Source organism: Wasmannia auropunctata, unplaced genomic scaffold, assembly GCF_000956235.1.
Source record: "Wasmannia auropunctata unplaced genomic scaffold, wasmannia.A_1.0 LD336001.1, whole genome shotgun sequence".
Taxonomy (NCBI): domain Eukaryota; kingdom Metazoa; phylum Arthropoda; class Insecta; order Hymenoptera; family Formicidae; genus Wasmannia; species Wasmannia auropunctata.
In genome coordinates this window covers 452,710-469,771 of record NW_012026889.1, presented here as the reverse complement: position 1 = coordinate 469,771, position 17,062 = coordinate 452,710, and the positions used below count along the sequence as shown (strand labels likewise).

The 17,062-nt window shown below is 37.6% G+C and overlaps 2 protein-coding genes across 7 annotated transcripts in view; both read left to right on the top strand.

Moving 5' to 3' along the window:
• The window catches only part of LOC105453226, a 45,693-nt gene extending 39,635 nt beyond the window's left edge, over positions 1-6,058 (top strand). Inside the window, exons 1-4 of one of the 6 annotated variants that reach the window (XM_011694998.1) lie at positions 1,364-1,799; positions 2,091-2,297; positions 3,209-3,522; positions 4,663-6,058. In XM_011694998.1, coding sequence (XP_011693300.1) covers positions 2,248-2,297; positions 3,209-3,522; positions 4,663-5,276 — 978 coding nt within the window. In that variant the 5' untranslated portion in view covers positions 1,364-1,799; positions 2,091-2,247 and the 3' untranslated portion in view covers positions 5,277-6,058. The other 5 variants (XM_011694997.1, XM_011694996.1, XM_011694999.1 and 2 more) reach the window with 5 other exon arrangements.
• A 9,394-nt stretch (positions 6,059-15,452) lies between these two features.
• Positions 15,453-17,062, top strand: part of LOC105453220 (proclotting enzyme-like) — a 5,961-nt gene continuing 4,351 nt past the window's right edge. The window contains exons 1-2 of the mRNA XM_011694982.1: positions 15,453-15,641; positions 16,482-16,618. Of these exons, the coding sequence (XP_011693284.1) occupies positions 15,548-15,641; positions 16,482-16,618 (231 nt within the window). The 5' untranslated portion in view covers positions 15,453-15,547. The remainder of the gene's footprint in view (positions 15,642-16,481; positions 16,619-17,062) is intronic.

Here is a 17,062-nt window from a genome sequence, read left to right as displayed (position 1 = left end):
TTTGTTACAGTAAATTATTTATCCTTTTTCACCCTAAAAGTTTAAATAGTTGTTTAATTATTTGATTTAAAACCAAAACGATTGAATTAAATACTTATATATATATTTTTGAAAAAAAGAGATTTATTTTTATTTTCGAAAAAATATAGAAAGGTAAATATGTTTATTTTAATAAAGTATTTTGTTACACCGACTGGTGTAACGAGGGAGATTCGTCGTGGTTGGATTGGAGTGAAACACTTGGTAGGTTTTACTAGTAGATAAATAGATTTTACTGCTTTTATTCTTTTTGCGAGTACAAACACTTCGCGATCCGACAGTATAACGTTCTTTGCAGATCAAAACTAAACTCCGCAGTGGTTCGCTGGCCGGCGGGTTTTTATCCCATGACGAGCGGGCCACTGTTGCACTGCTCAGCATTTGCAATTATCGTATAATTGTAACGCTGCGGAATTTTGAGCTGGATCACGTTAGCGATTTTGGATCTTTCGAAATACTGCGTTAACAGTTTTTGATTTTACTTAATTTTACTGTGTCACTGTTGCGAGATACGATTGCGACAGTGACCTTCTTATTAAATTATTACGAAAATCTACTTGTTACGAAAGGGGACTTACAACAATTTATATACACATTATATTTTTTTTACAATTTTTATAATTAAATAATCTCTGGAAATTTTGATTTTCATTCAGTTTTTACCTTATTATAGCGCTTTTAATCTTTAATTCAAGCTCACGGAATAATGACCAATGTTGTAACAGGTACTTATTGAAGTCGGCCACATAATTTTGTAACACACATGAGATACGTGCACGCGTGCGATTCGTTGATTTTCCACCGTGGAAAAATTATTCCTTTTGTGGCGAAAAGTGTAACGAGAGCCCGATATATCAAGCGGTTGCACGCCGACGATCGTCTCTCGCGAAATTACAGTGGTCCAAAAAGGCATCGCGATAAATCTCACCGACGCATCTCGGTCTTCCGCGCCGCGGTCGCCGAGGGCCGCGAAATTCGGGAGAAATTTGATACACACGATTTATCTCGACTCGACACCTCGCGTTATCCTTTTAGCGTCCGTGTCTGATCGGAGTGATCGATGCGGCGGATCGGGGCTATTAAAGAGCTCTCTAAAAGAATAAATGTCATTGTTGTGCCTCTAACGACATCGAAGAACGAGAATGTCATTCAATTTAAAAATATCGATTCTCAGTTATCAGTTATATATACAATACAATATTAATATGCAAAATATATTATGAGACATTTTACGTAAAAAAGCACGTAAAAAGCACTAATTAATATTAATATAATACATCTATATCATATAGAAAATTACATATTGTATATTATATTGATAAAAATAATGTTAATAATGTATGTAATATTAAAATATAATTTGGCAGAGAAATCAAGAGAATATGAATAAATGTTAAAAATTTTCCAAAAACTGTTAAGTCAAAATCTGTTATTTCTCATTGATGTTATTTTAAAACGGCTTCTTTTTATTTCTTATGATTTCTCTTCGTCCTCTGCTATCAGTAGCATTTCGATAACGTTTATCCAACGATTCTACGCATTCCAAGGATATACTCTTTTTTTCTTAAAGATTTCGTTTCTTTTATCGCTAGACTAGTGCGATAATGTGAACACGTACGTACATAGGAGTGTAGCGTCTTCGATAACGTCGTTACACCTGAATGTCTGTCTGTGTACATATAAATGCAGAGAAACGTGCGTGGTGCGGCAGAACGTTAGCAGCGCTAGGTGCAGTATTGTCGATCGCCGGTGCACGCACAGTAAGGCCTGTTCTACAATACGTCGTATGTCGGATCGTAAACCGTAAGAATTGACCAATCACAGTTGAATGTAAGAAGAATATTCGATTGTAATTGATCAGTACTTACGGCTTACGGCTTACTACTTTCATTGTAGATGGACCTTCAGGCCCATTCTAGAATACGTCGTATGTCGGGTCGTAAGCCGTAAGCCGTATGAATTGACCAATCACAGTCGAATATAAGAAGAACATTCGATTGTGACTGGTCAGTTTTTACGGCTTACGACCCGACATATGACATGTGTTGTAGAACGGGCCTAAGGCGCTTGTGTGATATCCACTTGTGTACGACGTGATCTAACCGGATCTCCTTTATTCGCTTACGCTCGTTGAAGAAAGCACGACTCCAGTTTTCCTTCTACGTTTGCCTACAGGCGGAAATCCAGAGACGAATCTCATATACGAAAATGATCAAGAAATTCAGTTACATCGTGTTGATTGTTGCACTGTTAACCAGGTCAGTTCTTCTCAATAAAAATAGCTCATTATTCTTTTTCCCGATTATATACAGCGCAGACGCCACGCCGATTGGCAGCAATCGCTGAACGACAAGCGAGTCTGACGCCTGTTTCGAGATCTCGTATATTAAGACGAATTCAAACCGATCAAGCAAATACGAACGAACTCGTCGCGAGACTACGCATACTTATTGAAGCAAATTGTTTCGCGTGTTTATTTGCTTGGTCTGGATCCAGCTTTAGACACCAGAATTTTTAATCGGCAAACCATTTTTCACTCGCTGAATACACCGAGTGCCCGCGCCAATGATAAGAGCATTAATAACTATCGTCATACCGTCGTCTGCGTATTTATTCACCGTTGACGCATATGAATCATCGCGTTTGCATAGACGGGCGAACTATAGTTTGCCACAATCGCGTATACGCGTTGGAATTCGACCGTGAGCCACGGTCTGAAGTGGACGTCTGTGGTCGAGTGATTCTGGAATTTTCTAGAATTTTCGCGGCATAGGATAACTGTCCCTATTAGTGTGCCTGTACGTCCCTATTAGTGTGCTTTTATATTTAAATAAGTCATAAAAATAAATTGGTACAAATAAATAGACAAAGTGTTTTTTTTATTAAGTTAAAGTATTATCTATTTATTTGTACCAGTGTATTTTTATGTATATACTTATTTAAATATAAAAGCACATTAAAACGTACAGGCATACTAATAGGGACAGTTACTCTAGTATCTTACTATGACTTAGAATCTCATTGTGCCGTTTGGAAATTGGGCCGTATCATACCCGCCTGGGTGTAGGTCCCACAGAGAAAAAAAGAAGAAGAAGCGTATACGCGCTCGGAAATGAAGCATATAATTCGTTCCCAATAGTTATCTTCACGACTTTTTCTTATGTTGCAGTGCTCGTCTGGGGACAGGTGCTCCGCAGAACTGGGAAAGCAAAATGAGAAAAAATATGGATACTTGGAAACGCAATTTTAAAAATGAAATGAATCAATTCAACCAAAATCTGCGAGATGAAATGAATCGATTAAATCAAAATTTGCATTTGCAACAATTGCAACGAGAGAATGAATTCAACCAAAATCAACAAACATTGCAATATGAAATGGATCAATTAAACAAAAATTTGCATTTGCAAGAATTGCAACGACAGAATTCATTGCAATCGATGCTCGCGCAAGTTAACAAAACAATTGCGAATCTACCAAAAGGTAATCGATCACAGAATATTTTACAATTGACTGGCGTTTATTTAATTTAGGAATCACGTTCACAGCATCAATATGAAGTAAAAATTAAACAGTCACACATTTAATAGCGTGACGCGTAATTCAATTTGTATAAAAGGGTAATCAAAAAGAAAGCTGAAAAATTTAAAAAAAAATCACATCTTTGCATTATTTATGCAATTAATAAATATAGTAGAAATTACGACGATAAATTCGTATGCACATTGAAGCGCATCACGAAATTAAACATATGACATATTTTCACTTTGTATTTATTTCTTTATTATCATTAATATTTTATGCTTAATTTAATATTATTTAATACTTAATTTAATATCATTTTATCCAATATTTTTTTTGAGCATTTGAGTCAATATTTGTGATTTGATCACAGTTATTTTTCTGTCGTTTCTCGTTCGGAAAATTCCGAAGTGCCGAGATATCTTAATATAATATTTAAAAACACGGTTTCATTTCTATCGCACGCGGAAGAGAAAGATCGGTATGTTTGCATAATAGTTCGCACTTAGCGATATTCTTTATCGTAGCAAAAGATAGAGAGACGGAGAGAGATTCCAAAATCGCATCTCGTTTGCCGCGCGGTCGATGTTACTTTCACTATCGGCCGTGATACGGAGCAGACATTGTCGGCATTCCCTGCCGAGTCTCAAGACGGCCGGTATCCATTTTCCATTCAGTCCTGCCCGTTAATTCGCAACTGACGTTTAATTCCGCGCGGAACGATTATCTATGCAATTAGCACGCGTAGCTATACCCACGAGCGTATCGAATCGAGTAGCGTTATCGGCGATTAGTATCGATAAAAAATTTAATCGCCGTAATACCCGCTTGGAATCAAGCACCGACAATTGATGACATTGTAATTTAAAAGCAATTAGTCAGGAATTATGCAGGACGTCGTAGAGCTGCACTTGCTCAAACAAAATCCTACTGTATATAATATTGTACTATTGCTAATAATTAATTAAATTTGTTTAAAATAATCTCTCTCTCTCTCTCCATATAAACTATCAAATTTCAATGATTACGTACTGATTGATTATAACGCAACTAATTGTAAAGGAAAAGAAAAATTAACATACAACGGAAATTTATTTGCAGATGCATCACAAGAAAGTATAAAAATAAATGGCGCATTTACTAGTGACGGAATAATAGGAAAAGGATCAACATTAAATGGCTGCTACGTTAAGAATATCAACACTATAAATGGTTTGTCAAAAATAGTCATGTCCGGCCATACACCAAACGGAGAACCATACGTGCGCATTATCGAGGAAAGAAAGGATAGGAAATATCTTTATCGCAATGAGACCATTTACAATATAAAAACTAACGCTACCGAGAACATTTCTTTGAAACTGGATCTCACAATTCCAGACGCCAGGCACAACGGAAATTTACTTGTAGATGCATCACAAGCAGCTATAATAAGTAGCGTAATTAGTAACGGAATAATAGAAAAAGGATTAACAGTAAATGGCTGCAACATTAGGAGTATCAACACTATAAATGGTCTGTCAGAAATAGTCGTGTCCGGTCACACATCAAACGGAGAACCATACGTGCGCATTATCGAGACAAGAAGGGATAGAAAATATCTTTATCACAATGAGACCATTTACAATAAAAAAACTAACGCTACCGAGAGCATTCGTTTGAAACTGGACCTCACAATTCCAGGCGCCAAGCCAGAAATTCTCACGGACGAATAGTGAAACGATACGTTCTTATTTTTATGTCTTACATCACGGTATATAACTTGCATTGCTTAAAATTTGCATAAATTGATCTAAATTCATAAACTTAGATTAGAAAAGAAAAATGAGAATAAAGCTACTGCAACACCGTGAGGCCTTCGTAGATAACAATATAAATAATGAGAGAAATTATGAATCACGATATGTAAAAACAGAATATTGTTGAATTTTTATCCATTAAAATTCGGAATGTCAGAAAAATGTGTTTTCTTCGCTCAACCTTGGTGTTAAGAAGATACAATTATGTCGAAATATGTTTGATAAACACATGTAGTTTTACACGCCTCTCGAAATATCATTATCTGTCGGATGAGAACGCAAACCGATCGTAAAGTGTGACAGTAAAATCGTGAATTATGCGGCAGGGAAAGTCGCACAATTATCAAGTTGCGCAAACCGACGGAGTAAATATACGGCTATTTTTTTTATTATAATTTTGCAAGCAGGGGTGAGGAGAGCAGGTTTGTGGACAATAACAAATTTCAATTAAAACACGACATTATCGATTTTAAGAAACCAATATCGATATCCATTCCTTCGCGATTTCCTACTGTGTATGTTCAGTTGAATAAGCACTCATTGTGACAAAGAATTCCTGTGTACTTTGATTACATTGCAAATAAAACCCTTCTCGATTGAAAAAACTCTTGATAAAAACTCTTAGCAATTATGTTTTATGTGTTTCTTAATAAAACTGTGATATTATTTGCTACTTAATAAAACTGATTTCAACATATTATTCTTTTACTCTTATTTCTTTCAAACACGCAATATTAATATCGTTTAAAAGTTATAATTACCACGTAAAACCACGACATAAATTTCCAATTTTTTTTACTAACTATTTAGCGCTTTACGCTAAAAAGGATTTAATAAACAAACGCAATTATGACAGTTTATAATGATGTGACTGAATATATTTTCATGTACATTTTACACGCTTCCATGTGAGTGTTAAAGATGGAATCGTTGTGTGTGTTCTTTAATATACAGAAAACCTATCATTTAGCCATAATAAAATATAAAGCATCGAGGAGGGCGGTTGCCTCAATGGAGCAAGGCGAAGAAAAGCGATGAATAAAAAAAACGGGCATAAATTTGCACGAGAAAGAGGTTTGACCAATAAAGAATCATTTGTTACGATATACGACTACGAAATTTCCAGAGGAGGTAGAAGGAATATGGGTGGGGTATACCGTGTTCGCGTTTCGACGCACATACAGATTATGTGTACACACACGTATGCGACATACATATATATTTTTTTCGCGCAATGGCGTCGAAGTTGTGTCTGACGATAAAAATGTCGTTACCCAACGCATAATTATATTTGTAAATGCCATTATCAGTAAAAATGTTTAAAAATGTATATATACACATATATGTATATCATGTTTACGTTTTTGATATTTCTGCAATCGCCTGGCGAGAATGTGCTTCATTTTGGCGCAACTACGGCGTTCATTACCATATTTATAGAATTTTTTAACGTGCTCGTAAACGTCGCTAAAGGCTGCAAAAACACCGCATTATTCCCTCCTCGCGTTTCACCATAAAGTAACACTCATCACAACGCAATTTTCACGATTTTATTTTCATGTAAATGAATTTTGGCGGTAAGTTAATTTCTTAGGCGATGAATAAAAATACATATATGCATTACGAAATTTACGAGGAATTAGAAGTTCAGAATTGCGGGGAATTACGAGAAACAAAATTATGAAGAATAGTATGCAGAAATGTACACTCTGAAGAGTTGTTTTACTCGTAAATATTACTCGAACATATATGAATAAAAAATGAAAGTTGCAGCGTTTTACGAGCGTCGAACGCGAGCTTTCTTCCCACTTTCTTCCCTTTCGCCGTTCATCTCTACGCCGTTGCCGATAGATTTACATACGCATACAAAGGGATACGTAATACGAGGCTCTCTACGCGCTTCGGAAAGGGATACTCCCACACGAGTTTTTCGGTGCGTGCGAGATCGCTCGGGCAGTTTTCGATCTTTCTTTTTTAAATGGATGTGGGATCATTGTCTACGTGTAACCACGATCACGATAACGAACACGTGGGCGACTGGTATAAGGGCCCGTCGTGCGTCAGTTTTTAGCCCTTGAAATTTTATTAGCCTATTACAGAAAATTAGCCGAAACCGCCGAAATGTGTGCATTAATAGAGATATACATATTTAATTGACCTCCTCGGTATTTTCATTAAAATTGATGTACTGAACAAATATTCCTGACAAAATGGACTGATGCAAATGGATTGAAATAAAAATCTTTGCGAATTTAAAAATGAGAACACTATAATAACATAAAAATATAGAATAGAAGTTTTAACTTGATGCAAATGCGTTTCTATTTTCATGTCTTTCACTTTAAAAAAATATAAAGCATTTAGATAAATTAATATAACATATTATTTTAAATGTTTTTGAAACAGGATATTAAGTATGACATTACAATCCTGTGTAAAAATTTATCTTTTATAAGATATTTAAATGTAATGCAATTTTATCAATATTTTTGTTCACTTTGAATAATTAACACAGGTAGTATCAAGAAATATTAATAAATGATAAATTGTGCAATCAGAGCGGTTATCCATCCAACCGATGGTGTGTTCAGATTATTTCTTTGCGGACGATCGGACGACCGGGCACGTCTCCTCGGGCGATGCGCAAAATAATTATTCTTTTGCCCTGCACATCAGCGACGCACATACGTTCCCGTGCCGCGAACGAGACGCGCGTTTTCCAAAACAGAACCTCTATTTTCTCAATCAAACTGAGTGTTCTCGAATAGCTGGCGAATAGAATAGGGATCGCGAGGCGCGCAGAAGTGGTTTCTCCAGTAAAAGTCAAGTTCGCGGGATACGCGCGGCGTGATTTCGTCCTCCCCCCCCCCTTCCTCCCTCCTCCTGTATTTTTAGCGCGTTCGTAAAGTTGAAGTTTGTTGCGGTAAGTCATTAAAATACATGACTCTCGCGGAACGGAAAGCCCGGCGAGATGAGATCTTTACGACGGGAACGTCTCGTTAGGGACACTAATTTGTCAGGGTCCGATGACACGAGGATCCCGAAATACGTTATAGATGGTAATCGTCGAAAGGAAGAGGTCCTCCTGCCGCGGTAGCGGAAGCGTCGGGATGGGACAAGGGGTAAGATCGCACGAAGCGGATCAGGAATCCTGATTTACGAACACAGCCGCAGTCCGGGGAACGGACCTTTCGCTGGAATTTTTTTCCTCTTGCGTATAGGAAAAGGGTTTCCTGGAACAAACAACGTTTGAAATATGAATCCCACCATCGATACGGACGCTGCAAAATCCGCCGTCGCTTTGTTGCCTTGCACAATATTTCTCTCTCGATATCGCACATTGTAGAAATATTATTTGGTAAAATAGCACTGCTTGAATAAAATCTTATACATAAACCGCGTTGCACGATGGGGATCTAAGCGGCAAAGTGATCTACTTACTGACAGAACAATTTTCTACTTGAGCTGAGACTCGAGCATCACTCTCCCGCTACGATTACGCGACGTATGCGATAATGACCCGGTCGACGTCTTCATTCTACGAGACTTTTTACATCGAAATGCCGCGATAGCGGCGCTAATTACTTACGAGATACGGTAAGGATGTTTATGTGTCCCCCTCCCTTCTCCATCCGGCGAATACACGCACACACACACGCGCGTGTATTTGCCGTTACGTGTGCAAAGTGATCCAGCCTCGGAGATAATAACGCGCGGCCGTCCCTCTTTTTTTCGGTCTTCAGTCCGGATGCAAATTCTTTTTCGAAATTTCACCGGGACTTGCGCCTCCGTCGCCATATTAATTTCTACTTTATATGCCGATTGCAACAAGCTGTACGAATCGCAAGCGTGCCTCGTAACTCATTGATAATTATGCAAAGCGGTATCACTTCGACGTTTCGTTACTTTACGAGGGTGCAACTTCAGTACTCCTCTCCCTCCATATCTCTCTTTTTCTCTCTTTCTCTTTCCCCTTTTTGTCCCATGTTGCGCTTTTCGAATCACACACGAATGGATTTCGTGGAGGAGAAGATTGGATGAGCTCAGGGGATTGAAAGACGTAGAATTTCAAGCGAATTTCGGTTTCCAATACTGCAGATACGAAATCCCGTTACCAAATAATAAACGCGAATACAGATTACATTTTTACTGTTATAATGTCAATATTTTTAGTTATCGATATCAAGCGTCTTCTCGGGCATTAATAATTTGAAAGATCGAGAATTTGGTGGAATCTTATAATTACCCTCTCGTTTGTCCATAAAAGGTAAAATGATTTTTTTGACAAATGATTTCTCGTACAAATGTCGCGCATTGTATAAATCTGCTCGGGCTTATTGGCCGCGACATGCGTCCGATAATGTCACCATCGATATCTCTCCCGGCGCTTATTAACGCGCCGTCGCTATTAACGGAGGCGCGTACGCACTCGGTCGTATATTTCACGATTTTATCACCGCGCGCTCCTTTACAGTAATTTAAGCGCCGCCCGCGGAAAACACACGCGCGCACCGACGAAAATACAAGGCAATAACCAAATGCGATTGCCGCCAGTCGAGCCGGGAGTCTCGGGCGCGATTCACCCGCGGATCCCCTGCGCGGAGTTTCACTCGCACACCGAATGCGGCTACCAACTTAATTTCTACTTTATATACCAATTATGCCATCTCGAAGCGCACGACTACGTGACACGACGCGGCCGTTCGCTTCGTAACTCGTCGCGAATTATGGTCGGCATTACCGCTTCGACATCTCGTTAGTTTACGAGGCAGCGGCGGTCCTCTCTGCCCTCCCTGGTCAACGCGGATCGGCACTTTCCCGATTCGCCCGCGGCCGCTCGTGCGGCCGTTTCGTTTACCGTTCCGAAGCGTGACTGAAGATGGTTTTGGTCATTATGTAGTAATAAACGTATCGCCACGGGCGTACGAGTTTGATCCTTAACTAAGAAAACGATAAAAACACTTCAGCTTGTAGCTTAAATACATAAAAACATAGCTTCAATATAAAAGATCTTTAAAGTCGAAATTGATGAATGATCCGTTTCACTCATAATTACCGTCCAATTTCATAGTTTACAATTATTATCTGGTGTTCAATAGATGCAACATTATGATGCTTAATCAACTGCGCTTTACTACTAATCGCGTAGTAAAATAAATTTAAGAGCGAAATTAGAGAAAGATCCTTTCTAAAATTTTTCTCGCGGCAGAAGAATTAAATCTTGGTATTACGCGTTTCAAGCGCCGTGCATTCTGGTATATTTAAATTCCGGGGTGAATGTAAAATATAGAACTTTCTAAAGCCTGGAAAGATCTTAAAACGGCATATCTGAGCATCGAAAGGTGAAAATAACGCAGCGAGCTGAGGTTGTTAAATTTCTGTGATATCCTGGAAATGGATGAGCCCGCGTGAGGAGACACGTTATTTTCTTTTTTCAGCGAACGATAATCTCGAAGGCGTCGTCACTTTCTACTAGATATATATTTCCTTATCTACGATAGCACAATGGAGTTATAAACCTCCAAGATAGTAGAACATTCGCCGGGCGACACCGATTTTACGGCTTATGACTTTACTTCTTTATGACCTCTTATTTCCGGGTGAACATTTTACATTTAAGCGACATTTCATACTTGCAGTCCATTTACCTATTCTCTCGCCCCATTCTTTTTATAAGCCACCGCAGGTAAAGTTTATCGACGAAAATACTCCCATGATTATAATAAAACAAGTTTGCCGAAAGTTACTTACGAGTTTAACTTTTCGATTCGAGAGGTTTAAAATGAAGAGCAGTCAACCGAGACAAATTATTTTTATAAATAATTTTCTCGAATTTACGAAATATATTTGCCTCCTAAGCTCTACATAGTTTTAATTGTATTTTTTATTGTCTATAATAAAAGATTATCTCAAAGCACTAATAAAAGTGTTTATATTCAATTTTCTTTAAATAAATATTTTGCCTCGTATTTCTCTGCCTTATGCTATTTAATTAAAGTATCATGGTAAACTTTTATTATACCCTCCTAGATCAAATACTTTTTTGTACTTTGTAAACGCTCAAAACATCTTTTAATTAAAGCTGGGCAGCAATTACGGACAATCTCAAACAATTATCATTTCAAAATGCGTGACGGCGTCTCTTTTTTAGATAATATAAAACGATCTCTCGCCTTGTTAGCCGCCGGTTTTTAGCTCGGATTCAGTTACCAGTTAGAATCGAAAGGACGTGACAGGTAGAAACCCGAATCTCGTTAGTGCGTGCTTTCCTTTCTCGTTTATTATTCCATCTTCCGTTCTGCCCTTTAATCTACAAATGCGTGCGATGGTTCCTAGGAACTCCTTGATCAGCTATCATTCGTATTAACGAAGATGGACTATTTCTCATTTCTCGTAAAGTTTGAATGTATAGGTATTCTTTATTCACACGATCTGTTTCGCAACAATTTAATCCCTAAAAGATCAAATCGTAATGGAATATAACATGAGATACGATTGCGCATGTGTAAAAGTAACAATTATAGTATGGTTATTACAATAACATTTTACATTTCATATAAATTGCAATTATTTCTCGACGGCCTGACAAGTAAACACGGATTCACTCATGTGCGTATTGCATTTTTCAAGATAAAAGTATTATATTTTATATAAAAATATATTATTATATTGATTAATTTATCGGGGCAATAAAATAATGACGCTATGCGAAACCTTAATTATCAACTTTGCTCTCTTAATTTGATTCGAGACTTTATATCTTTCTCGCGAAAATATCGCATAAAAAAAGACGCTTTTTAGTGGGCAGATAACGGCGCGCAGAATAACTCGCGATTATGCGTGCCAAAGTGACGCGAGGAGCAAAAAAGGGATATGTACGGGGTACCTTAAATGGTAATGCCTCGGGCTTTTGCCCCGAAATCGCGATCTCTCCGGATTTCGTTCCGTCTTTCTCTCTCTCTCTTTCTCTCTTCCTTCGTCCCTCTTTCACTTTTTGCCATTCTAGAGAGACGCGCGCACTTCGCGTCTCTCGTTTCTTCTTACGATGGCTATCAAGCGTAAACGTAAGCTCACGATCGAATATCTTTCGAAGAAAGGTCGTAAAGTTGATACGTGACGCCAGAGGAATTGGATTGTCATCGCGCTAAGTTCCACGTGCGTTATTTTAAATATGTCCATTTGACACCTACGTGAATTTAAACGATCATAGTTTGACGTGTTCATTCCTTGCTCGTAAATCATCGTTTCGATCTCTTCATCGTCATCGTTTCTCCTCGCGGGGAGACATCGGAAAAACAATAACGCGCGTGCGATATGGTAATACGAGCAAGGTAGATTCTAAAAATTCTCAACGTATTTAATTACATTAAAAGCATGATTATTTTATTTAATTATATTAAAAGCATTACAATCCGTCTTCTTTCAACATTGTGAACGCAAAGATTTGCCAGTACGACGTTAAATTAATCTTACTCACAAACGGATCGGGAGATCTCGTGCTCTTGATCTTGTACGAAAAATCTCTCGAGGTAAAACGCAATGATGACAATTTCTCACCGCTGCGTAACTTCAACGTCCGTATGAGTTTTCTCTTTTTAAATTCTTTATTTTTAATTACGCAAATGCAACATTCTTCTATAAAAATTTCCAACTTCGTGTACGCCGTTTAAGGAACACTTTGAAACATTTACGGTATTCTCTTTTCCACGTTAAACTCGTTTTGTAGCGAGCCAATTTTGCTTACACGCGAGCCTTACGTGCAAGATACCTCGTGAAAACGCGGTATTTCTGTCACAAAGGAGGACCTTATTCGAGCAATAACGTCCTCTTCAGTGCAACACCGAAGACTCTGGATTCTGGGACGCGAATGACGAATTTACTGTTAAACGTACAATGCGTTAAGAGCATCCGGAAACTCAAGGACTTGGGTGTATATATAAACTTCTTTTGTTGAACATGCAATGAACATAAAATACATATATGCCTTTTTAACATTGAAAAACCGCGTTACTTAACGCTTTATTATTCGAGTGCAAAATACGGACATTATTTCTGTGAGAGAATTACAAATTTAATTATATTTTTTCTTTCATTCGCGGATGAAACGCTTCGTCCGAGTTTTGTGCCGTTAATTTGTCACTATAACGTAGCTAAATCTAGTTCTATTTAGAGAAGCAAGAATAATTAAATTTTTGCATACTAAGTAATTACATTTTTTAACGTATATTTCTGATTCCAGTTTTACTTCCAAATTTCGTTTTATATTCGTTTCATTAAAAAATATAATGTATGTATGTGTCGCGGATCTTATTATTCAAAAAAAGAAAACGGGAAAGACGCGGAACAAGCGTGACCCGTTATCGGCACGGTCGACTTCGAGGTACGTTTCATTCGGAGCGATCAATGATGCGTGCATAAATAGGTAGCCGACATGCGTAAAATGCTGGAGCGCGCTTCTCTTAATCGCAGCTGCAGAGTCGTGTCCCCTTCGGCGAAATGCTACGGATATCGATTGAGAAATTCTTAAGTAGTCCGTATATATCTGCATTTGAAATACATTACATTATAAACAGAGAGTATATTTATAATAAATTTTATTCACATCTATAAATAATGTAAAGACCGCATGCGAAGTGTAAACTCAAGATGAGACTCAGAACTACGTTTACCGCTAAATTCGCATTATGAAAACAATTTTATCTAAATAACGTTTATAAACGTTAACCGTTCGTTTAATACTTCATAGATACACACAAATCGTCGATCACCTCTCATACGACGTTTAGACGTGTGCGCGTCTCGCATATCGATACGTGCGTGAGTGCATGCGTATACGTGCGTGCGTACGTTCGCGTGGCAAACGGCGAAGCCAATGGCCTGGACAGGTATGTGGGTGATGTCCGTTTTCTCGAGTATCGCATTTAGAGACGGAGACGAAAGACCGCGGGATTTGTCTGCCGGGTACACTCGGTAGAGGGAGGGAGAGAGAGAGAGAGAGAGAAAGAGAGAGCCGCCTCGTTCCCTCATTCTTTCCCCTCGCTACCATAGCTTCGCCACGCGTTCTCACTTCTCTCCGCTCATCTCTCGGGATGGGACTCTCGCGGTCCCGCTATCCTTCTCCAGCTCCCGGACCAGCGGCGAGATCCTGCCGCGTCGCGGAGTCTCGCGGCGTTGAGCGGTTTAATGAAACGTCGAACGGAATCGAATATTTCTCAAGTTACCGGCCGTCCATTACTTCTCGCTTCGACAAGCGTATATGCGCCGAGTATTCGCATGAATTAACCTTTGTCCGGACAGGTCGTGCGTAATTCTCCCGCCTTGCTTCTCCACTTCCACGAAAGCGGCTCCCTGATTCGCGGCCTTAGCCTTTGCGTCAATTATGCGGCGTTAATAGGTTCATTGAATGATCGGGGACCGAAGCTCTAAGTCAAGTTGCCACGTTGAATCGGCACAATGCAGCATGCGTAAAGTACGTTTTAGTACTTTAGTAATTTGACACGGTAAATATGTTAAACTGGACGTAGAATATCTCTCAACAGTAGCAAACAATTTTAACGAAATATCCATTGTTCAAATTTCAATAGACGCTTTATTGGAATTTGCTAGTTTGTAAAAATATTTCTCTTGCGCATGTATTTGTATATATGTCCTAATTTTTTCTTTTAAAGAAATTATCAAAAAATCATTTTTCTATGTACATATCGCGGCATTGCTGCAATAGTGTCATATCTCGAAAAATGACAATTTTGAGTTATTTATTGGAAAAGATGAATTTTGGCGTGTACTTTTATCTGGTGATGAATAACTCAAAATTGTCAATTTTCGAGATATGACACTATTGCAGCGATGCCGCGATATATTAATGCAATATTAAATAATTAACTTTTTCTACGCGAATGATAATAGTAAAAATATAATAATTGCTGTAGCAACATTTTTTATTTAATTATTTTTATACACGTAAGAAACGTGCGTGCCACGCGAGCGCCTAATGGAAGATATCCAGTTTGAAGGAACGTTTGCGTGGTTCCGTACAGTACAGGCGTGTGTAGATAGTATATAAGTGACGGTTTTCCATATTTCGAAGTCATTGTGCGTTCTCTAGTTGTCGAGGTGGTCTTTGCTAAAATCTCGTCGTCACGTTGGCGTGACTTGTATAACAAAAGCCGGAGCCGACGCTAATTTGAATGATGCAGATTAATGTCCATCGATTTGTGTTATTTTTATTATTATGCATCTTTCAATGCTTTTGTCTTCCCACCGATTTCCAGAGCATCACGGGTAAGCATTATTTTATACTAATATATAAGTTATATCAAGTTAGATTTTTACAAATATTCTGCGAAAAAAATATTTATATTAAATTCAACTATGAACTTTGAATTTGATTGTGTTTTTTGTGATACAAATAATATCGATGTAAATTAATAAAAAATATTTTTATATTTGATAAAGGATAAATTATTAAATTTTTCATATAAAATAGAAAAAAATTTTTTATGTTATGATCGTATGTCCGATATAAAAAAGTGTTATTTACAGAACTTTTATATATTATAATTTAAGGTACAAATACTAATACATTTCCAATTTCAATTTATTTTGCAGAAACTGTATGGGTGATACATCCTTAAAATAACTTTCATTCGAAAAATTTTTTATAACTTTATTTATTAATTTCAAAAATATTACTAAATGTATACCCTTCAACTATATACTTAAACCAAACACACTTACATTCATATGATATAAATTTTTTATAAAAAAATATCGCGTGGGTATACAGTGATATTCATAGAGTTGTCATGAATACATGCACGTTTCTCTTGACCGTAATATTTTTCGGCGTATTAAATGCAAATGCATCAAGTGTAATAAATCGCGGTTGAAAAAACAGATTGCGACTCGTTTCTGCGTTTTAAAAGTCCCAAAAGGCGTATTCTTTCAACGGAAATAGCCAAATCATATGTCCGATAGTATATCATCCAAACGCTCTATCCTTCGGTAGTCCTCGTTAAAATTTTGATACGTGTCATACATGTGTTTGCGCACACGCACGAAAATACGCACATGCATTACGTTTTTCGCCGGTGTATATGTGACAAATCTCATATTTCTCAGATCCGGTGGCGATTGGCAGTCAGGAATGGCGAGCACAACTTCAACATATGGAACTGCTTCATTTTTTGAAAAACATTTCCCATCCGTACCTTCGCGTCAAACGACTTGTCGGGTCAGATATCACATTAAACAGGCAGGTGCGTTATCGTTATCTACAGATTTAAAATAAGTATTTAAAATAAAAACGCTGTAACAGAAATTTTTTTTTCACGTAAAAAATGAAAAATATTCCGCTCAATATAATAACTTAAAAAACAATAGGCCAAAGATGAGCAAATAAATCTAATGGATGTTCGATAAATTATTTATTCATGCAATGTATCGCGATACTAGTTTCAGCTTGACTAGGCCTTTTTCAATCGCATTAATTTGAACACACACAAAAAAAATAAATAATTAAATTAACACATATTATAAAATATTACGCACTCAGTCAATAATTAAAAAATTAAAAAATAATAAATAAACGCTGTCGGTGAATCCCACATGATGGAGAAAAAATATACATATATAAGTCAAGCGCACGCAGTCATTAAGGTGTCAACGGAAGTTACTTGTGTGACATTAAATCCATGTCGGGA